This window comes from Homalodisca vitripennis, chromosome 2, assembly GCF_021130785.1.
Source record: "Homalodisca vitripennis isolate AUS2020 chromosome 2, UT_GWSS_2.1, whole genome shotgun sequence".
In the NCBI taxonomy this organism is placed as follows: Eukaryota; Metazoa; Arthropoda; class Insecta; order Hemiptera; family Cicadellidae; genus Homalodisca; species Homalodisca vitripennis.
In genome coordinates this window covers 73,773,388-73,797,942 of record NC_060208.1, presented here as the reverse complement: position 1 = coordinate 73,797,942, position 24,555 = coordinate 73,773,388, and the positions used below count along the sequence as shown (strand labels likewise).

Genomic DNA, 24,555 nt, shown 5'->3' with positions numbered 1-24,555 from the left:
GTCTTGAATAACTGCAGCAGCCTCAACAAATCTAGCTACTAGATCCATTTCATTCTGTATGGGAGTGGTATACACTAATTGCTTCATGTATCCCCACAAGTAAAAATCAATGAGGTCAGGTGACCGTGGAAGCCAAGGGACGGGACCTCCACGTCCAATCCAACGATCTCCATACACTTCATTCAAATGTTGTCTAGCAATCAGGGAAAAGTGGGCCGGTGCTCCCTCGTGTTGGAACCACATTCTTTGTCTAGTTTCAATAGGAACATGTTCCAACAGCTCAGGTAAGATTTCCCTCAAAAAAACTTCATAAGTAGGTTCAGTCTGTTTGGTATAATGTGTGGCCCAATCAAATATCCGTCTACTATTCCAGCCCAGATATTGACAGAAAATTTGTGCTGAAACTTACGTTGCACAATTTCATGAGGGTTCTTTTCAGCCCATAAATGGCTGTTTCGGCTATTAAATATGCCATCTCGAGTAAATGACGCTTCGTCAATAAAGAGAACATACCTTAAAAAATCGGGTTCATCAACTAATTTGTGAAGAAACCAACGAGAGCAGTCTACCCTGAGAGGAAAATCTGCAGGTTCTAAGGCTTGTACTTTCTGATGTCTGTAAGGGCACAAACGTTCTTCATTTAACACTTTCCACACAGAACTTTTGCATATATCCAAATTATGAGCAATAGCGCGAACGCTGGTGGAGGGGTTTTCTTCTACGAATAATAAAACCTCTTCTTCAAAATCAACAGTCATTACGGATTTTACTCGTTCTACAACATTATTTTTCAAATGTCCAGTTTCCCTAAGACGAATATGAACGGCACTGAAGACGCTATGAACTGGGTGCAGCCTATCTGGAAAGCGCTCTCTGTAGAATCTGCTAGCTAATCTGGCATTGCCTCCAGCAAGTCCGTACACAAAGTGAATATCAGCATACTCTTCAAAAGTAAAACGGTTCATATCGTACAAGAAACGAAGTAATAAAAGAAATTTAAATTAACAGGAATTACAAAGAAGAACAGAACATTCAAACAGTGACAATCACGTTCAAAACACAGACTTGCTCAACAATGTCTTGATAGTTTGTTTATTAGTTTTTCTTCATTTACAACATCTGATTTGGTTGCTGATTGTTGGTCAGCTGTTTTCATGTAATATTATGCTATTGTTTTTTTAAGAGCATTGTGAATAGTTTGTTTCTTTTTTATTTGTGTGTGTGTGTGTAACACATTGATTACTGTAAATGGAACAAAAATGATAGTAATATTTTTATAGGTTATAATAATTGTTCAGTATTTTAATAAAGAACCTTAAAAAGTTTATTCGTAAAAATCCACTACATTGTTGTATGTACTTGCAATGCATGGATTTAACCTGTTTTTACGTTTGGTGCTGTAACTCAGTTATTTGTTACTCAATCTTTTTGAAACAAAAATTGTTGAATTGGTAATAAAATACGCTAAATAAGTTATCTAGCCTAGGTGAATTTGTTGTCAAAGTAGCAGTTTCAAAGCTAATACAATTTGAAAATTTTGAACGGCCGCCATTTTGAAATGCAATGAGATATTTGTTTAATTTTTTTCACTGAAAAGGACCAACACTAGGTTAACATAACTGAATTCTGTATCTTAAGTGGTTTTTGAGTCGTAATTTTTTTCCCAAAAAACACATACAGACAGACAGATGCTAAACGAAGTGAAATAGGGCACCTGTTATATTGCATTATTTGTTAGTTTTGGCCTGCTGAACAATGTGGCAAAGTTTGTTCGAATGGTTGCTGGACACCCTTTATACTGTACTTTAAATTTTTGTTTCATTCACATTTTTATTCCAAAATGTTACAAAAAGAATGACCATGGTTTAGCCTCTTAACTTCCCCATTTGGATTCTGGTTTGGCTATGCTTTCCCCTATGTCAGTATAGTTTGTAAAGGAAGTAAAAATAGAACATATTTATTGCTTTTTATTTATGTTTAGTCAAATAGTAACAAACATACCAGTGAAAATCTAAATACATGAAAATGACTGAATGAAAAGAATCTTACTGCAGTGTAACTTGATGGTATTCATGATTTAACATCAATTTTCTTTGGTAATATTTACATTTCATCATTTAAGTGATACTTGTCAAAATCTCGATAGTATGTTTCAGAAAAAGGCTCTGGTACTCCATCCCAAACCTTCTGGTCAAACTTGACCCAGAAGTTCTGCTTGTGTAGTGTGATCCTCTCCCATTCCTTAGTAATGAGCAGCAGCCAGTAGAAAATACTGTCTCCAATGTGCAGCTGAATGTCATTGTCTGCTACGGTAATCGTCCGAGCAGAATTCTCGTTGAATGTGACATTAGTAAAGTCAGTCGTCGAGTAAGGGTTTGTGCGATTGTACGGCTTTCTGTAGTTCCAAAATATGTGCAACTGTCTGATGTCTCGAGCATCTGCCAACAATCAATCCACTTTCAGTTAGAAGGTCTTTTTATATAAATTCAAGTATCTTTTAAAAATGACAGGAAATCAACTTATATGATGATTAACTCACATGATGATTACAGGTAAATCAGTTAATTTTTATTTATGGACTTATTCACAATGAAAAAACTGTTTTGATCTGATATGACGTTATCACCCCAATTTTACTGTTGGTGCCTGATCTATAATGTTAGTGCTTACCACTATGCGAATTAACATTACCAACAATCCATTTAGGACATTCATTCACTATTCGATTGAAAATTTTTAAAGCGTCCAATGGAATAAGAATCCTGCCAAATATCAAATGCTCAATGTGGTTTGTTCTTAGATTATGGAACAATGCCACTTTGTTGCATTTGAAGCATAGTGCGAGATCCAGATCTCATTACCAGTAAAACTTTGCTAGGTAATCTCTGCATGCTTAACTTCAGGTCACTTAACTAAAGGACCTTTGTGTAGTTTTAGGTTTGATAGGAGATTAAGGATGATGGGAAGGATAAGGTGGAGCAGTCTCAGGAGATAACTCCTTTTGAAACTTATGGAAGCCTGCTTTCTCCAACCATCCTTTGTGAGCTAGGTCTGTTGGTTGAAGCGATTGATCCAACCTATGTCTCATTCCCCAATACCTTAACATTTATGGTTACTGATATCCATGGATGATTATTACCTTCCCAAGTGTAAGTACATCTGCTTTTGTTGCACTCATTTAAAGTGCATGGGTAAATTTAAGCCGATAATTTTATGGGGGTAACTAAGTGGGTCAATCGTTTTATTTCTTCTAGCTTGTATAATTAAGAAGATGGTATGACTTATAATGTCAAAATACAGCATTACTCTAGGTTCATCAAAGCAAGGTTGTCAGTGATTTGCAGAATTCTTATAGTTTAAAGAACACACAATGAGTTCAAGAAATAAACTTAATTGATGGTGATCAATGAAGTGGAATCATATCCACAATAGGCATATACACTGCATTGAAATGAATTATGTTAGCACCCCTCAGTGTAAAATGGTATCACATTGCAAGTACATGATGACAAATGTACAGTGTAAACAATTTTTACTACAGATGTATATATTTGCACATTCCTCTATGTTTTTGAGGTAATAGTGCCCCAACAGATTAGTTTGTATAGGATTTACTGCAATTTCTGTTACTTTAGCAGAAAAGTAATCCTATAAAAGAGAAAAATTAATAATATTTAACAAATCAAGGTTTATTTTTAGTTGATATTTTAAACAATTTCTGTAACTTTTGATTCCTGTATCAGACAAATGAGGCTGATTTTTATTAGTTGAACCATAACATAGTTTTCTGTGACATTTTATTAATTGATATGTGTCTCCATAATGTATGAGTAAAAACATGTATACCGGTATGTCATACGAGAAGCTACAGAATAAATAATATTTATCATGGCCAGCCAAACTTGTATTAGACAATACAAGAACCGAACATGAACTGGAAATCACCTTATCTACAATTTCAGCACCACAAACAGCTTAAGATGCCTGATTTGGTCCTGCTGAGGAAATTTATAACACTTATTTGAATGAGTGGCTATTGTAAAGTGATTCCTTTTTAGAACTGGGCATTTAAAAAATAGCCTAATTCAGAATATTCTTCTGCTGATTACAAACTAAAGTGTATGTTTTCCCTACAAATATCCTCTTGTGAGTATGTTTCCTCAGATGACCTTGCCCCATGGTTGGGTAAACCTCCTACCAAGACTCCACATATTTTTCCTGTGGCCTCATGAACATGTATAATTAAAAGATCAGCCAAATTCTATACCCTTTTAAATATTTTGATGAGACAAAATAATTATATGACAAAACTGTATTTGATCCAATGAAAATGTAATGCTGTGTGCTGCATGTCTGAAGATTCTGAAGACTCCTGTATGATGTGTTGTATGCCTTTATACAAAATCGAGATTGACTTTGAGTTCATTGTAGTTGTGAGGTTCATTTACCTTCTTGATGAGCATGGCTCTGTAATATCCAATTCTATTTGTACTTTATCATATTATACAAAACGAGAATGTAATATAATGTTGCCGCATTAACAACAATTTTTGTTGACTTAAATGCTACTTTTATAGTAAAAAAAGAAACTTGTCAAAAGAATAATAAATCTATAAATCAAATCAAATTTCATTCACAAATGCCCTAAAACACATAATAAATAAATGTTGGTAAATTTTTATATTACTGCATAAATCTTAAAATTTCTGCCCAAAACTTACAAAATATGGGACTTTAATTTGGGGTCAAATGAAATTGAAACCTTATTGCATGGTTGGGACTGTACCAGTGGTTTAAGTTTTATAATAATTCAGCAGGTAATCGTAATTTTTTATTAAGTAAGTATTATAAAATTAGTGGTTAGTAATAATTTTCTTTAGTTCAATGTTTTAAAGAACAAAGTTAAGAAATTGTTACAAAAAATAAGGTTTTCTTTTCAAATCAAGTTTTTAAATGTCATGGTAATAGTTGTCATTGGTTTTTTTAAATGAATCTACTATTTATAACTTATTGAATAGTTAAAAATAGCTCATTTTATATATATATATATATATGAATTTTCTTTTTATAAAAAAAGATTCAACTTTAGTTGTTTGAAACTGAAACCAAAGAGGATCAAAGCAGCATTTAAATTAGACTATCTCCCGAATTGACTGATAGTGTAAAACGCAATGTCCAGAATGTCAAGGTAGAAGGTTAATGCCATATTTTAACAATATTTATTTATTTTATTATCAATAAACGAGAAGAGGTCGATGCCATTTTTATTCTTATTTTGTCCTTCTCCATAAGTCAGTCACTGGCTTTTTTGAGAATCTTATTAAACAGAATAAGGGAGAAAGTTGGTGCAGTACAAAGTCTAGAGTATTGATAAAAAAGTGCTATGAAAGACAGGATTTGAACCTACACTATCTATAACTCAAATCCTAAGTTTCAATGATATTGTTATTGTTTTTGTCTTAGTCCAACTACCAGCCCTTCCTGGTTATTTAATGTCATAATCCAAAATTTGTCAAAGATATGTAACTACCAGCCTTTTCTGCAAAATGAAACAGTTTCAGGACCCAACAATGAGATGCGGCTTATGTAAATTTACTACACTTTGTATCTTCTATTTAGATTAAGAATTAGGCACACTGCTTAATTTACATCTTGGTACACCGTTGCTTGTATTAAGTACAAAAGAAGGCCTTGTTACTCGAGATTGTCAGTGGACATGCCACTGAGGTTCCTCAATTCTATCACTACCTTATCCTTTTTCTCAGGGTAACATTGTTGTCTATATGAAGAACATTTATTCCAAATAACAGTTTAGTTATTGACATTTCTGATTCAATTAGATATTAAAGCTCATAGCCAAATATTTGTTAATTACCTGAAAGTGTTGAACTGAATCCTTTTGGTTTTAACAACTTGATTTCAATGTTGTACTTCAACTTAATTGAGGCACACACAGAAATAATCACAGACAAAACCAGAAATATTGTTGTGAAAATTTGCATTTCTACTACGTTACTTGAATTCACAGGTTTAATTTACAGTACTTGCACTGTGGGTTCACTACAATCAGTTAACTAACTATGACTCTAACAAGAAGCTTTGTAATGATAGACTGATAAACATTGGGTTTAGTCATTGTATATAGTTTGCACACGTTTCGTCATAACAATCGTTCAGATCTGTTTTGCCTTGATATGGCAGAGTGTGTTGAACCAAGAGTTGTTCTTTAATTTAACAAAAGTATTATAAAATTAGTGAAAATAACAAAAGCATGAATAAAAAGTAAAATTGTGTAGCTTCCATTTTGGATTGTTTAACATTTATTTATGTATCACTAAATGTAATATTGCTTTCAAATACACTCAAAAGATTGCAAGATTAAATGTTTATTTTTTAAAATAATATCAGCTCATATCATGTGAGTCTTCTTCTATGAGGAGCATGTCTCGTATCACAAAATAGGTTACTATGGAAAAATGCACAACTTAAATTTTTTCAAAGTTAATGAAAAATAATATGTTATAACTTCTTATTTTTCTTACAATATTCAATTTGAGTACTGGGTATCAAAATTTTCAAGAAAATAGTTTACTGATATGACACATGAATAAACAATAGTGTGGACAGGTTTATTTAAAACAGAAATAAATAGTAATTACTAATGTTTAGAACAAGTAATGTCATTCTTTTTTGGAATATTAAGAAAACTTGTTTTCAAAGCAATTTTGTTCGGTTATTTGTAATTTTTAAATCCTTGTATACTAAAGTAAACAATGTTAATAAGCCAATAAGTTTACGTTTTAAAACTGATTTATTTGGTTTTTTAACTGCAACGATTTTGGAACTCAACATTGTTAACATTTTTCTAAAAGTTGGTCGTTTCCTTAACAGCGTTTATAAGACACTTTTCATCATAAGATCCTCAAAACATTAATTCTTCTCTTCAACAAAATAACTTTTTAAAAATTGTTAGCTTTAAGAAATGTTTTAAACATAATGCATTTAATTCAGCCAACAAAAGCTAAAACCTCCAATACAGATAAGACGACAAAAATCACACAGTAGCCAAATATCAGAGGTGTTAGCTTTACTTGGTTATCCTGTGATGTCTGATGTATTTTCTCACTAGACTACAATAAAAATTGGCAACAATAAAACTTCTGAATACCTGTAGTATCTTAGGTTTAGTTTCCATTCCTCTGGTATCATCTACTTACTGTAAGCAGTAGAGGCAAATTTATGTACACTATTGCCTTGTAATAAGTAAATTTTGCACATAAAAAGTAATTACATAATTATCTTATATAGGGTTATGAACTAAGTGGCACAAAAGCTCTACCTGAACTGAAAACAGTATTTATAGTTTTAATTTACATTTTCAATATTAATTTTATTTGTTAAATTTTGTTCTAGTAGAGTTAGTTATGTACAAATAATTTGGATATGTTTATTCTAATAAAAATTGTACTGTTTAAAATTGTGTGAATGCACTGTAGTAATTAAGGTAAATAAAAACAAATGCTAAAAGTTAAATTTTATCCTAAATGTTTAAATCATATGATGTTAAATTTGGATCCTTCTATTTTGAGGTCTGTTTTACCCTACAAAACCAATAAATAAAATTGATTTAAGAAACACACAAAGAAATAAATGCAAATGAATACTACATAAAACTAAGTGATTCCATTAATCCTAATACAAAGTCTGTAAGTATAAAGATAAATATTATGATTAAGTTAAACTTTTATTCTTATTTGGAGTAATAGTCAAATCAAAAAGCCAAAATTTGTTTATCCCGACCAGGTTAGATGTATCCTGAGTGCTCTAAATTTTCTCTTGCTAAATAATCTTTCCTTGATCATGATCTAAGCTGCTCTCTAGTGATCCAAGTTGCTTGGAGCACGGAAAATGGCATATTTGGAGGGGGGAGGAGTAGAAAGCCCCCAATCTATCTAGGAAAGATAATAAAATCCTCTTAGCAAGGATATACTTAAAATGTTTAGTAACTAAATTGTACAGTATTGGATTAAATCAAAACAAGCAAAACAAAATATTGCAATTGCAGTGATAGATGTGCATTTATTATTACCCATCAGCTCAGGAAAGAATACTCTTAGGATAAATGCAGTTAGTCCGGCAGTTGGTGAAGAAAGCAGCAAACGTATTTGATCTGAACATACTTTGTTTTTATTATAAACATAAACATTAATAAAAATATCATAAGAATCAGTAAAAATTAAATTAAAAGTTAATTCAAATCTGATGTTATGTTTTACTTGCTTAGTACATCTAGCTTAATACATTTAGTAAGTTATTTTGATTACAATTGGAATCTAATTCAAATATATTCCCAAAGAACACTGCAACTCATAGAAGATTTACAAAAATGTAATATGCTAGTTATTTCATGTTACTCATTGTAACATAGTAAATAGTGAGATAACATTCATGTTAATAAATAAATTACAAGGAATATAAAAACAATATTTGTAGTTAAATTAAATTATATAATTTTTAAAAGCATTGGTTTAAATATTCTAAGTACCTTGTGCATATAATTTATAACAATTAAGGAGATTTTTATCAAGCCCTCCCCTTCCCCCCATAAAATATGTCTCTCCGTTATGAGAATCCCAAACCCCAATCTCGAATATGCCACTGAACAGGGTAAACGAACAGACTTGTTAAAACTAAGCATGAGGATTGATCAACAAGAACAGTTTTATACAGCCCTAATACAAACCCTTAACTAACCATTATTAAAAACATTGAAATCTTGATCTATTGTATTAATTTCTTCCAAAATGTTATTATTCATATTGATTTTTTAAAGCGAAAAACAACGGTCATTTGTTTATTTTAAATAGTTTACAGAAACAATTAAAATTTTAATGTTAAGGTGTTATTCTTTTAGGATCTCTAGGGAACATTGATGTTCTTCTAACGTTGTCAAGTCCAAGGAATAATGCAACAGTTCTCTCCAACCCAATTCCTCCACCAGCATGTGGTGGACAGCCAAATCTAAATGCATCTATGTAGGCCTTAATTTTATTTAAATCAACTCTTTGCTGAAGAGCAGAACTCCTCAGCCAGCTTGCATCATGAATTCTCTGTCCACCAGACATAACTTCTTCTCCACGTATGAATATATCATAAGAGTTGGAAAATTTAGGATCTTTAGGATCAGGCATTGTATAAAATGGACGGGTAGACATAGGATATTTATCCAAGACAAAAAAATCACTTTTGTATTTCTCTCTGACCAGCTGACCCAATAATTTTTCATGGTAAGAAGTAAGTTCTGCGTATGTTTCAATCGAATTTCCTGCATTTCTCAACATATTCACAGCCTCTGAGAACTTGATTCTTGGTGGGGGCTCAGTAAACACAAGTGGTTCAGAGTGAAATTGATGCCTTATGATAGTAATCTCTTTGCTGTAATTGCTTTGCAAAGTTTTAAATATCTCAATGAAAATCTTTTCAATCATCTCTAAAACTTCTGAATAGTGGAACTTGAATGACATTTCTAAATCGAGGCCTACGAATTCTGTCAAGTGCCTCGATGTGTGACTTTCCTCTGCTCGAAACACAGCACCCACTGTAAATACTCTATCAAAGTCTGCTGCTATTGCCATTTGCTTGTAGAATTGTGGACTTTGAGCCAAATATGCAAAGGTCTTGAAGTATGAAACTGTGAAAACATTAGCTCCACCTTCACTGGCAGCACTGATTATTTTTGGGGTGTGAATCTCCAAAAAACCTTCCCGTACAAGTATTTCTCTAAACAGACGACTTACTGCAGATTCAATACGGAAAATTGCTTGATTGGCAGGAGTTCTAAGGTCCAGCACTCTGTAATCTAATTTCTTATCTTGATTTACGTGAATATTTAGAGCATACGGGTTAAGTATTCGTCCAATTCCTTCAGGGTTAAGCCCTTTTTCTGATCTTGCACAATCAACAACCTGAATCGGAAGAGCTTCTGAGACACTTACTACCCATAATTCTTCTACGAGTACTTCAACCCAATTTTCAGTGCAGGACCTGATCTCCATTGAAGTTAACTGAACTGTTCCAACCACATCAATTATTGACTCTCTATCTATATTTGAAGCGAACTTCAACATCTCTCGACTCACCTGTAAACCAACTTTCAACAAACACTGGATTGTATGTTCTTGTTGACGAAGCACTATGAAACATTGTTTACCCCTGGTTCTACTTTGATGTAGCCGACCTCTTATTAGTACTTTCTTGTCTTTAACTTCTTTGTTTATTTGCCTTATGAGGGTAAACTGGTCGTGTCTTCTCATATCATTTTCAGAACTACAAATGACACCGAATGTGCCATACTTCCCTTGTGAGAAATCTGTGATGTTTGGCTCGGTATTCAGCTGTCGTTTCCATCTTTCTCGTCTAATTCCAAGATCACAATTTGAACCTGTTAAATCATTGTTTTCTTAAAAACGTCAATACATATCTACTGTTAAGATCTATATTTGTAGCTATTTGTTCTGAATTAATTTTATATGCCATTGCATGTAGAATGTTTTATATCACAATCATTTTTATGTTTAGTTACAGTTACAATGATTTTTAATATATCTGTTGTATCTTTCAAAAGATCTGCTGAGGAATGCTACCACTTTTTTTGCCTTTACATACATTATTTCAATGTGTTACATTTCACCTGCTCAGTTGCTGTTATTTTAAACTTAGCTGAACTTAACTGCCTTGGAGATCACTGAAAATAATTATGGTAATACTATTAATAGGAATAAATTAAATTAAGAAAGTTTTATCCTTTAAAGTAACTTCACAATGTACAAGATAAATAAAATGTATTTAATGTATTACAACACATTTCTGCAACTTTTTATAAGAGCACAATTGATATGGTGCTTTTTCATGAGGACTATTATTGTAAAACAAAAACAATAAATTATTTATTGAGTAAGACAGATTAACTAGATACTCATGGCTACCTAGTTTTTGATCCAACAAGAGGTAACAAATAATACAACCCAAATAATTAACGCAGTTTTGCAACTTTGGGTAAGTGATATTTATTATATCTGTAGTGCAATTGTTAATGTCTCAAAATTTTACTGAGTCAGTGTGCCGAAGTAAGGGCTATAGTCAGGGATGGTTATTCCCATAGAGAGCTAGTAAAATAGTTTTGTGTTAAACTATGACCAATGGAAGAGTTATAATGCGTGTCTTGGAAACATAAGACCAAGAAGCTGTTGAAGAAGAACTAAAAATGGGAGGATAACCGTTTTTGGAAGAGTCTGTGTGCTCAAGAGAAGGAATACCACATGTACTCAGATCCAGGAATTATGATCAGGCAAATTGGAAACGTCCTGCACAAAGGATACGAACATGCCTCAGTGACTATTAGCTCTGTGGAAGGAGGCCTACCACATAACTCCTGTATTACTGCACAATATCAAGCAAATAGGCTTAGGTTTTCTCTACCATGTGACTTGGATTGATGATGATTGTTGTCCACTGATGACTTACATCAACTTGAGGGTTCTGGATGGATGAGAGTGGGCATGGAAACGATGAGTAGAGAGATTTATATTTCTCCCCTAGAGTTTTATGGAGTTGTTGTGGGGTCATGTATGTTTTGTCTGTTGAACTAATGGGCTGAAACTTTATACTGATGCCTGACAATACAAGGTCACTCTTCGCTGCACCAGTCATAGTATATCTACAAAACTGCAGTGACTAATACTGCATAGACTGGCCAAGAAAGAGCCCTGACCACAATCCTATTGATCATATATTGAATAATCCACATAGAAAGATTACCATACAGTGAATTTAACAAAGAAAGTTTTATAATACCATTTTGGTATTAAACCTTTCCCTAAAATCATTTATTATTAAGATGAAAATCTCTGTAATAGAAGAAATAGTAACAGTTGTCATTACCCTTGAAATTTAATTTAATTTTTTTTGATGTGGTTGTTTTAATTAAGTTTTCTGTTGATGATTTATATTACTTTTATGTTATGTGTTGTATTTTAAGTGGTGGAAACTATCATGGCCAAGGGTTATACCATCAGTTATGTATAGCTAATATTTTTGAACATTACAATAATTGTAGTAATTATACTGCTAGTAAAACAATTTTATTATTTTTAATGTGAATACTTTTTATTCAAGTTAATTGATATCATTTTCATGTAGGAGACTTTGAAGTGACATGCGTGGTGTGAAAAGAAGGGGCATAACAGTTCTTTTTCATAAAATAGATTTTAAATTATTAATTTAAAATATTTGTACTTTTATTTAACTCTGGGGTATTTATTAAAAGCATGTTATGGGGAGGTTTATTTATTATTACATTCTTACATTTCTACATATGTATTTCAGTAGCTACTATACATTTTCAAATACAAAGGAAGAGCAAGGTTACATTTCTTATAAATAAATAAATCATTACTGAAAAATAAATGATTTCATTTTTCATCCTTGCATTTTTCTACATAGTTTTCATTTTGGTATAAATATTTGTCTTTTACTTGTACAAATATCCCAAAGTAATAGAAGTTTGACATAAGGATAACAGTCTTCAACCATTTCTTTCACTTTCTTATCTGTGGAAATGCATTTGATGCTGAAGAGCTCCTTTAGAAAGCTAAACAAATGAAAATTGCTCAGCACCTAGTCTGAACTGCTTGGTAGGTAGTCATTCTGTTGCCACCAAAAGATCTGATCAGTCACATCAGAAGACCACTTTGCTTACGTGGCTGCATTAATTGTTGTCCCTTTACACTTAAATTCAAGTAACAACATTCATGTCAATCCAAAAATGCCATTGCCATAACCTTAAGCATTAAGATTCTGCTTGGCTTTGATTTTGATTGGTGATTTCCAGTGACTCTCTTCAATTAATTGACATTTAGACTTTAGGATCACATGAGAGACCCGTGTTTCCTCCCCTATGACAATGTTATCTAAAAGTTGATCACTTTCTTTATGAAATTAGTCTAAAACTTCAGAGCACTACACTATTCTTTTCACTCGGAAGAATCATTCTGTGTAAAGCTTTGTTATTCACATTTGAACATTTTAGTGCTAAAAATAAAACTGTGAGTAACCATCCTTTGCAATTCTTTACCTTCATGGAACTAATCACTGATGAACATTTCACTGTCTGTCCTTGGAAGCTCTTACACTCTCACACACTTTCACAAGTTGCTTGAAACTGTGAGTAACCAGCCTTTACAATTCTTTACTTTCATGGGAACTGATCACTGATGAACATTTCACTTTCTGTCCTTGGAAGCTCTTACTCTCTCACACACTTTCACAAGTTGCTTGAAACTGTGAGTAACCAGCCTTTACAATTCTTTACTTTCATGGGACTGATCACTGATGAACATTTCACTTTCTGTCCTTGGAAGCTCTTACTCTCTCACACACTTTCACAAGTTGCTTGAAACTGTGAGTAACCAGCCTTTACAATTCTTTACTTTCATGGAACTGATCACTGATGAACATTTCACTGTCTGTCCTTGGAAGCTCTTACTCTCTCACACACTTTCACAAGTTGCTTGAAACTGTGAGTAACCAGCCTTTACAATTCTTTACTTTCATGGAACTGATCACTGATGAACATTTCACTTTCTGTCCTTGGAAGCTCTTACTCTCTCACACACTTTCACAAGTTGCTTGAAACTGTGAGTAACCAGCCTTTACAATTCTTTACTTTCATGGGACTGATCACTGATGAACATTTCACTGTCTGTCCTTGGAAGCTCTTACTCTCTCACACACTTTCACAAGTTGCTTGAAACTGTGAGTAACCAGCCTTTACAATTCTTTACTTTCATGGACCGATTAGCTCACTGTCAAACAACAGAAGGCGGACACTTCGAGCATATGTTGTGAAAAGGCTCTCTGTAAGTAGTAATCTTCTAATGACTAAATCATTGCAAATAGTGAAACTTATTATTCTACAACAACAATTAATTGTAAACAGTTTTGGGTTAGTAAGTTAAAATCAAAAAGCTCATCAGTGTATTTTTTACATTAACCTAAGTTGCAAACTCTAGCCATCTTTGAACGGCTGTCATTTTTGACTTGGTTATCCGTTTGAGGTCGGGTTTGCGGCTCTGTACTCTACTAATAAAGACCTTTTATTTGATATGCATATCAACCTATGCTTACATTTAAGATTTTCTTCTGACTCCTAGCGGGCTGCCCCCCCGAGGAAGTAGCGGATCACTGAATATGTGATAAAATAGATTTTTATGTCCAGTAACTTTGTGTAAGGTTTTGTAGCTCTATTTGAAATATTTTGAAAAATATTTAACCGACCCAGGACTTTTTGGACACCCTGTATATATATATATATATATATATATGCTATATAACGTAGCTTGTAAAAACGATAACTGTTCCATACAAACTCAAAACAAGTTGAAACTTTGTATAAAAATTTATCATATAGGTATCTTGGTTAATATAGGTGCAGATTCATGATTCATAAGTGGTCCAACGAAAAATACTGTACAGTAGCCAACGGCAGGATAATTATACAACCATATCAATATCATACTTGAATTCTAACGATAATACATGGCAGAAATACGCTACACCATGTATTACGTAACAGACTTTGCTGATATTTTCATTCTCGAGAAGTTCTAAGGACAGATAGACAGACAATCGTACAGAAAAGAAATCTCTACATCTCCACAGCAGACAAGAGACATTGTGCAACCTACTGAGTTAATGAGGCTTAATGATTTTCATCTAAATTCCATGTTTGGATATGCACCATCAGAAAAATCATTGTTGAGGTTTCACACAATTCTTAAAATCTACAGATGAAATTTTTTTTGAGATATCTTACCACGTGATACTTTCAAATATTTTTCATTAAGTAGGTTTTACAGCAGGGTTGAGTTCTGGTGAGATAGAGTACTACAATGCCCAAGTGTACAACTCTCCACTCTATTATTTTTTTTCTACACACAAAGTCACCAAAAGATGATGTTGTATGTGTTGGAATATTTATTGAAATATGACTTTGTGCAAAATTTCAAGCAGATAGGGCAATTCCTATTAGAGATATCATATGAGCAGACAGAACATTTTCCAGCCCCTCTGGAATAAGCTGCACCAACTAGTAGGGTCCACCTTTTCAGCCTTATTCGGCTGTTTAAAAAATTTCAATGTAATATTTATTCTGAATTTTTTTAACCACAATTTGCTGCTCCCTCCCCAAAATCTGTCAGTTTGGGCCATAGCCTTTCAGCTAAAATGTAAATCCAGCCCTTACTAAATATTTTTTAAAGTACAATTTTCAGTTGTAAGTTTGACTTTGACGTGTTCTTATTGCCACATGTTATTCAGATTCAAAAACAAATTTTCCAATCGTACACATTTTTAAAACACACAAACATATATTGCTAGAAAAATAATTTCCCACTAAGACTATACATCTGTGGGTAGGGAAAATTCCCCCACAACATGAAATGTTTTGAGACTTGAGCTACTGTAATATAACCTATCAACAACTCGACCGATCTATAATAAATATACTGAAATATAATTGAAACAGATGCACATGGGACTAAATTATAACGTAAAATATAAAAATATAAAAAAATTGTTGCCATCAGAAAATTGATTATGGACAACAATTTTGCCATAACATCCAATAAGTTGAAACATGTTATTAACTCACTCATCACTAATTCTTCAACTTCTCAATATCACAGTATAAAATATATGACTTAAATAGAAAAACTAAATCATTTTCATAAAAATTAACCACCCACAGAGATTTAAAAAGGGTTACAACCCCTAGAAAACAATATTTTTGTTTTTAATTTTCCCGATGGTCTAGACTGATGGAATTTAACAAACACGTGTCTTATGTTCTCACAAGACAAATAAAATACTTTCCATGCAGATTAACTATACATAGCGGTTGAAATCCCTAAAATAACTATGGTATATTTTTATTTTCCCAACTTCTTGATATCCTAGAAAGATAGTATTTGACACACTGGTGTTTCATGAGAATAAAAGGAAATTATTTTCATAAGGATTAAACACCATAGGAGTTGAAAATTGTTTCTCAATTTCTCCATGTCCTACAATATTGATACACATACGTATATGAACTCAACAGACTATAAGTGCCGGATATACCTTAGACCGGAAGTAGACATTATTTAACCGAAGAAGATTTTCCAGACCTATGTATTTGTATATTTTCTTGATCAGGGCAACAACAATATAAATGCTATTACAGCAGCGGAATTACACTGAACCAAAGTCAATTACAATAACTAACAAACAACTGATAACTCTCAACTGCGTTTGGCACTCCTGGCTTGTGTAAGCGTATTTATAAGTGGTCGTGCTCGCTTATCCGTAGACAGATTTTGTTATAAAAAGTACAGTTGGAATTGTTATAAAAATTAAATAGTTGGTATCTTGTAAAAGTTTTTAACCTATGCCTACAACAAAATACCTTAATTAATTGATTAAGGTAATTAGGGTTATTTTTTTATTGTACAGCTGATGCCTACGAAAAGACAAAATGTTTGTTGCTCCTGGCTTGTGCAAGTGAAACCTTAAAGTGGTCTTGTTCGATTATGCTCTGACGGATTTTGTGAAAAATAATGAAATTGATTTTACTACTTACAAAGTTATGGTCAGCTAGTATCCAAATGTTATCCACTATCCATTTATGTCTTTATTAATAGAAGATTACCAGAGATTTGCAAAATGTGTACAATCCAAAGAAAAGCCTATACTATGTGATATTTACTAAAAAATTTAGGTTATTTGATCTGTATAAGAGTTTTTTGATGAAAATAAGCCCCCAGAAGTGTATACCTGAACCTGCATGGACCACTAAAAATCCATGAAATTATTAGTTTCATACAGAGAAGTGAAATGCTGAGTTGACAATCATCCCTTTATCTTGCCACCTGAGCAGCTACAACCAAATATCCTGTCAGTAATTTACTTGCATTGACTTCCATCTGGCAATTTGATTTTTTCAAAAGTAGTGCTTTTTAGAAAAAGATACCAAGACATAAAATTTTCTTTACTTTTATACATAAATAATACCATACATATTACCAGAACTGCTTATATATTTTTATAGTCAAAACTAAATTCTAAAACCATTAAAAACCTAGAAATTCTGTTTTCTGAATTAGTTGTACAACAAGTGTAACTGCTACTTACAAAATAATATTATTTCCCTTTTACTTGGGAAGTTTAAAAGAATTAATTTTTGGAAGAACGTTTACAGAACAAAAAGCTCTTCTATCTCTTTGGCTTACACTGTAGAAATCCTTCATAAGGGCTCAGTTTTACCTTACATAAAAGCTAGCTTCTAATTCTATTAAAGCCTCATATTCTAAACTACAATTAAAAAGGTATAAAAACAAAGCTCAATAATGCAATAAATTACCTTCAATTGTAATACTGAATCCCTTTGGTTTTAGCAACTCCACTTTAGGAGCGTATTTATGACGCTTGTGCATTTCTATATCTAAATTCTCAGCATGTATGGTTAATTCACAACAAGTGATCAGAAAAACAGCAGCGAACCACAACATTTCACTCCTACACGTCACAATTTTATTTTTCTCAGATCTCAAACACGAGAATTGCTCTACATAAGTAACAACACTTTTTATTTTTCACATTTTCAGTACTACAACTATTAATAGGCATCAGTGATTTTATACAACATAAGTAGTTTGCTTAGTTACCATTTCGAAATAAAGTTAAACTGTCCTGTTGGAATTAATTAAACTTCACTTGAGCATGGAAGGTGCTAAATGAGGTTCATTGCCGTTACAATACTATTATTGTGAGAGAAAATTATCAGTTAAGTTTGTCTGCAGTTGCATGCCATAAACTATATAGTGATAAAGTTAGCATGTAATTCTAGCACTGTTGTCTCCCTGCCTGACTTGGAATTATTCAAGCTTTCTCAACAGGTTGTGTCACTCATGATTTATGAGCGCCCAATCATTATGTTTGTGATAGTCTTATCATGAATCATTAGAGAGACATCTGTATCAGATGTTTCTTAACTGATAGTGTTTTATTTGAAAATGTACACACCTAACACAATAGAGAAGATACATCAGTGGGTAAAAACAGCACAAAAGTCATAATTGAGTGTAATAAAAATTTATTAACGTTATCCTTGTATTCTTTTGAAGACTTTTTTTGTTTCAATATGTAAATAACTTTTAAGTATTGTTGGGTATGTTTAGAAATGTATAAAATCCCCTTAAATTACCTAATAATTACCTTAACTAATAACTGCCTTGATGTAAAAATTGCTTTAACTTACTCTGTAGAAGGCTACATAGCCAAATCTTACTTTTTCAGTGAGTGTCAAACTGATTTTTATGTTTTAATATATAAATGATAAATTTATATTGAGATTTATTGTGACGCTATTCTTGTAATCTGTTACATGTCTGAATAAAGAAATTTTGAATTTGAGTTTGAAAGTGTTTTTAAAGAGATTCTAAAACGTACAGTGAAATAAACAAATTTCTATAATCTTGATGATCTTATTATGAAACCTCTGATATAAATTTATTAAAATATGTATTAGTTTTGGCAAATATCACAAAATATTAGAGTATAGGCTTTTCCTTGGATTGCTTTGCTTGGAAAATTATCTCATATTTATATAATATTTTAGTTTGTCTTTATAATATTATGGCACCATTAAATAACAAACATGTGCAAGAAGTTAAAGGTTAAGTACTGAAGAAAAACCTTAGTATAAAATGTATTTTTACTACTGTATATCAATATTATAATTTTTTAAGAGAGCAATAGTATATATTTTATGTTGTTGTTATAGAATCAAAAACAAAAAGTACAAAACATGTAACTTTTGGATATACGACCTTCTGTTAATAGTGGAGAATTTTCTATTATTAGCATATAAAACAAATTGTAGAACAAACTATATCTACCCTAGATGTAATGGAATCATTGCAGTAATATAGAAAGAATGGTGCTATATTATGGTTTTTTTTTCCACTGAGACTCTAGGTTAGTGTAAACTGTGCAAAATATTTTTTAAATATTTTGTTTAATCTATATATTTAATAATGCCTTGACTGACTCACTGACTGATTCATCAACACCCAGCAAAAATATTGAAAGATAGACATGAAATTTGTCATACGTTCATTTTGTGCCTAGAGGTCCACTAAGTAAGGATTTTTCTCTCCAACTCCAGGGGTCCACTCCAATGGCCTCTAAAGTTGCTAATATTCACATAAGTAACGCATTTCTGCAAACACGTTATTAATAGCAGATTTTGTTAATGTGACCAGCTGTTTAATGTAAACCTTTTCCAAAACACAATACATGAATATCTTGATACATAGTGGTTTTGGAGATGTTCAATACTGCAGCTCTTTTCACTTGATTCCAATACTAATATATTCAAAATATTTAATAACAAAATAATGCTAAAATCATCAGTAATGCTCAAAATACATTTGAAAAGTGACACTATTTTATTTATGATTTCACAATAATAATAATTTCATATACAAATATATATATATATATATATATATATATATATATATATGTGTGTGTGTGTGTGTGTGTGAAATTAATAATAATTCTTATAATAAATAAATAAATATATAAATTAAATTATTTTCATTGGTAAGCACATCACCTGAGGACGGTTGGAATCATAAGCTATTTTTTTAATGTCCGTAATACAGTGTCCTCAATATATAGAAACTCAAGGGAAATACAACACTTCGATATATAATACAGGGTAGACAGGGGTAGATAATACAGGGTAGACTTCAATATACAGAGGGTATAATACAGGGTAGACTTTGATATATAGAGGTTGTTGTCCTGTTATTTATTATATCAAGGTTAAATCAGCAGACTTCAATATATAGAGGTGCACACCAACAGTAATAATGTAGACATGATTATGAATACTTTATCAAGAAAGGTGTAGTAAGAAATTGTCAAGAGAGTATTTGCTGGGATAGAAAACTCCTTTGCAATGTCCCTTTTTCCCGGTGCCCACAGTTTAACTTTATCTTGATTAACTTGATTTTTAACTTTACCTTTTACATAAAATACTGCCACAGCTGAAAATTAAATTTGCACAGTTCACTGAGTTAACTTAAATTGGCTTGAATCAAGGTAATGTCCAAATCAATGTGAAGGTGGAGTGGTAATTCAACACTGGCGAGAACAGAAAACAAAGAAGTTTCAATGGGGTTTCTGGACATGAAAAATACGGGTTTGTATTTGGGTTCATTGCCCTCATAAACTGAAACTTCGATATATATATAGAGGTTATTTACATTAAACCTCTGATATATAAAGGTAAAATTAGCATTGAAGTAAACAGGACATTCAAGGGGAATGACAAAACATTGATTTATCAATAAATTCAATATATTAATATTAAGGGTCTACTGTACATAAAAATTAGGTTTTATGGAAAGAAAAACCAGAATAGTAGGAAATGTGTATGCTGCAAACAGCAATAGCAATAATACTATCTAACTTTAACTTTAGATTGTACCAATAACAAATTCAAACCTATTTAGTCCATTTTGGACGAATTTTAAGATTGCTATAGAAATAATAGAATTATAGATCAAAATTGTAACCGAATATGTGCATGCAACATTGAGGTCCTTTGGCATTATGGTACGAATATTTACAGTATCTGAAGGAAACAAGCATGAAGGATGAACAATGGAATAATTTAATGAGGTATTCCCTCCATGGCTATAATTTGAGGAAACCACTGAACGCAGCGAGCCCCAGAACATTGCAAATGAAATAAAAAACAATGCACCAAAGTGAAAATTTTTAGGAATGAGGAAGCTTTGATACAATACTGATTATAAAAGTTGATATTATTCCTAGATCAGGAATAGGATTAGCAACAAGGAATTAGGAATTGGAACCAAGGAATTAGGATGATTTACTTAATAGAGAAAAAGGCATCATACTGTACTGTTTCAGGTGTAAAAATATTTATACTATTCAAGAGTGAAAATAGAGGGTCAAACAAGGAAAATGAGCTGTGTGGCTGCAAAATAGGCAGATGTTTCTTAAAGGGATTTAACTTAATTGTAAGTATTGTATAAGTATTTAAGGTACTGTATGATTGTGTTAAAATTTCATATAAATGCTGAAATTTCAAATAATCATAGGACTTCTTCATATTAACCTATATCATAAATGCTCTCATTAAGAAATTAAACAGATTCCAACCAAAGGATTCCTTCCCATAGGCTACCATAGTTTAGTGTTGTTGAAATCTTCTGAGCTATTCAATAAAAAATACTATGCTGTTTAGAAATTTAACCTCGGCTTCCCCGTTATTCTACATGAAATTGTATGTAAAGCTACATGTAACAGCTAGTTTACTATAATCATTCCAATAAGTGTTGAAGAAAACCTTAATTGAATATCCAAATTCTTTTCTTTCCATTGGTACATAAAAAGTATTGTTATACATTGATACGAGAGACGTTTTATTGGCTAATGGATAACAACCAGATGGCACTACAGTTGCTTCAGAACTAGGATTAAAAAGATTGTGACAATGACCATTTTATGACATTTAAACAGTTTTTCTGAACACTATTTTAATATCAATATAAGTAGTTCCTAAAAAAATTTAGAATACTTTTATTTATTCCTTCTTAATTTAAATTAAAACGTATAACTATTACCAGATAAATTTATAACTATTCATACATATGAACAAACAAGCAAATAAACGCTGTTACAGCAGACGTAAGCATGAGGCAGCTTCCAGCTACATTACAATAGTATTGTAAAAAACTACTGCATAGCTCTTTTACTATTGAAATATATGTTATGACAGTTAAAAACAAAGGATACATATAAATTATCATTTTTGTAAGAAATAATAACTTCTGTGAATTGTAAAATAAAAGCTATACAGGGTGAATAAAAAGTATGGATACCCCTATTAACTTTTTAACAACACCAACTAGACAAACCAAACTCAGAACACTTATGTAGGGTATGAAAATGCACTATTTGAGCTGTTGCTACCTCAAGCAAGTACAAAATGGTAACTAATTCAAATAAAAAATATCCTTATGCCTTGAATTGTTAAAAATTACAAGTTATAAACACAGTTATGACATTTAAACTCATTGTAATGAATTATTTTTTATCTCAAAGTGAAAAAATAAGTTTTACAAGTAGAAATGTTTGTAAAATCAAAGTTTATTCAGCTTACTAACCTCAGTGTTTTCATAACAGATGCCCAAACTGCTTCCTGTTGACAGTCTGATAATGTACTCACCATAGCTTCAGCAATAAATCCTGCCCGTATCAATTCAACAAATAGTGCAGGAAAAAGAAACAAATTTGGAATATTAAAACTGAAAAATGAGAAGAGTTTCTAAAAGCACATGAACTGTTTACTTAGACAAACTTAACGGAGCACAAGGAGGCTGCTGCTAAAAACAAAAAAATCCTATGACCTAAAACGAAAAGAATTCAGGTGGCAAGCTACAGCTAATCAAATAGCTTGTTCAGACAAAACACTAAAGCTGTATGTGCAGTTATAAACAATGAAAAAGGAGCAAAGGTCTCAGCTAAACCAAAAGAACCACACGCAAGAATTGGCTTATCCTATAACCAGCTTGATAAGTATATCATCCCAAATTTCCCAACAAACTAACTCTCAAAGGTTATTCCCATTTTTAAGCATGGCAATCAAACTGAAGTAACTAACTAGTGGCCAATCTCTTTGAAAATATTGTGCCTTTTCGTCTTATTGACATACTGGCTAACAACATGGATTCACTAAGAACAAATCAACATAAACTAGTCTGATTAGCTTGATTTAATCCATCATTGACCAATTTGAAGGGAAAATACAACTACTGCAGTAGTGGAATGGTTTACAAGCTACTTGACCAATAGAGGTGGTTGAAATTAAGCATACTGAATATAATAAACTTCAGCAAATTAGATCCTGCTCTTTGCCTGTACTAAGGGGTGTTCCACAGGGATCTGTCCTAGTGTCTGTTCTTTTCACACTTTTTATTAACGATCTCCTTCAGTATCTGGAAGAATGTGCACAACCTCAATGTATGCTTATGATAGTCGTCTGTCTGAAAAATATGCAGAACAACTAGACGTCCAGTAATATATTGTAATGAACATGGCTATGCAGTATTGCCAATATAAAAATCTGGTAATCAATGAAGCTAAGCTTCAGCAAATCATGATGGCCAACAAAAAGGAACAAACAGCTCACTTACCTAGTGATAAGGTGTTAACAGAGGCAAATACTTGGGAGTGATAATAGATAAAGACCTAAGCTGGACCAAACTTTGACAATCTATGCAGAAAACTGAATACTGAGGTCTATATTATAACAAGACTAACAAAAAGTGTAATAACAACTGCTAAAAGAGCGTACCATGCACAGTTTGACCATCCTTTATCTACTTGTCAATACTAACGGTTGTAGCTGTGTACATTCTAGAGGCAGTAACATGTGTTTATGAGAGCGAAGTACCCAGAGGTTCCAGAATCTATTACAATACTCGAGGTGCAGCACACGTCCAACTTCGTGTGTACTGACTAGCTCTGTTTGTCGGGAATAGTTTCAAGATTAAAGTTAAGAAGTGGCTGCTACAAAATCCTTAAAGACCAAAACAAAACTGATAAATAAATAAACTCAACATAACTAACTTATTAACCAATCCTGAAGTGGCAAGTTGGATTGATTCATGCGGAACTCTTTAAATTCTTACACAAATTGGTTTCTCAAATAATTTATTGACTGTGGTTTTTTATTTATAAACATTGACTTTAAGGTCCCATGCATACATCTAGCAGAGCACTCGATAGCTCATCCTCTACCTATCCAGAAATTGGGAAAGTTGTCGTCTAGATATATTTCGCAGCCCGACCTTAGTGTGGAGGTGCTCCATATTGCTGACACCACATTACACCAGTTATTTGTAGCTAACCAAACAGCTGAAATAATCTGCTGTTGCAACATTTCCGGGTACATTGCAGAAGTAAACTATCCAATAAAAAAGGGTCCAATAAATTGACCTCCTACAATACCCAGTCACTAATGTTTCTGGATATAGAGTGTGTTGCTTTCTCATCCAGTAAGGGTTGACATCAGACCAATACCAAGAGTTGTACTGGTTTACATTGCTGTTTAGCCTAAATTACGCTTTGTATGTGAAACAATGTTATTTAATGCGACTGCACACATCATTAATTTGCGAAATTGGCCTTGGAAAACAAAGTTGCCCTCAGAAAGATCGTGGATAAAGTGTATTTTATAAGGTTTAAATTTGTTACTGCCAAAAACTTACATATTGAGATGTGTGAAATATTTAATGTTTTTAAACAGAAAAAGTTAAGAGATGGTAATCTCTACAACACATTTCAAAACATCCATTGATATTTCATCGCTAGTAGCTGACTTTGATTTTTCGATTCTGGGAAGGTCCTCAATAC

General features: G+C 32.3%; 1 protein-coding gene across 1 annotated transcript; it reads right to left on the bottom strand.

Moving 5' to 3' along the window:
- Nucleotides 1–1,951: 1,951 nt before the first annotated feature.
- On the bottom strand, nt 1,952–18,048 carry LOC124354177 (aspartate--tRNA ligase, cytoplasmic-like). The gene is made up of 3 exons (XM_046804444.1): nt 17,459–18,048; nt 7,340–10,441; nt 1,952–2,438 (listed from the first exon to the last, which is right to left on the bottom strand). Exons 1-2 carry the CDS (start codon nt 17,604–17,606, stop codon nt 8,895–8,897), a joined length of 1,695 nt encoding a protein of 564 aa, XP_046660400.1. The 5' UTR covers nt 17,607–18,048; the 3' UTR covers nt 1,952–2,438; nt 7,340–8,894.
- Nucleotides 18,049–24,555: the final 6,507 nt, after the last annotated feature.

What these genes read in the sequence shown, in the direction of transcription:
- LOC124354177 (XM_046804444.1), bottom strand. Translation starts at nt 17,606, where the DNA reads ATGTTGTGGTTCGCTGCTGTTTTTCTGATCACTTGTTGTGAATTAACC. An exon ending in ATTCAGTATTACAATTGAAG is followed by an intron (nt 10,442 to 17,458) that starts GTAATTTATTGC and finishes ATGATTTAACAG; the next exon opens with GTTCAAATTGTGATCTTGGA.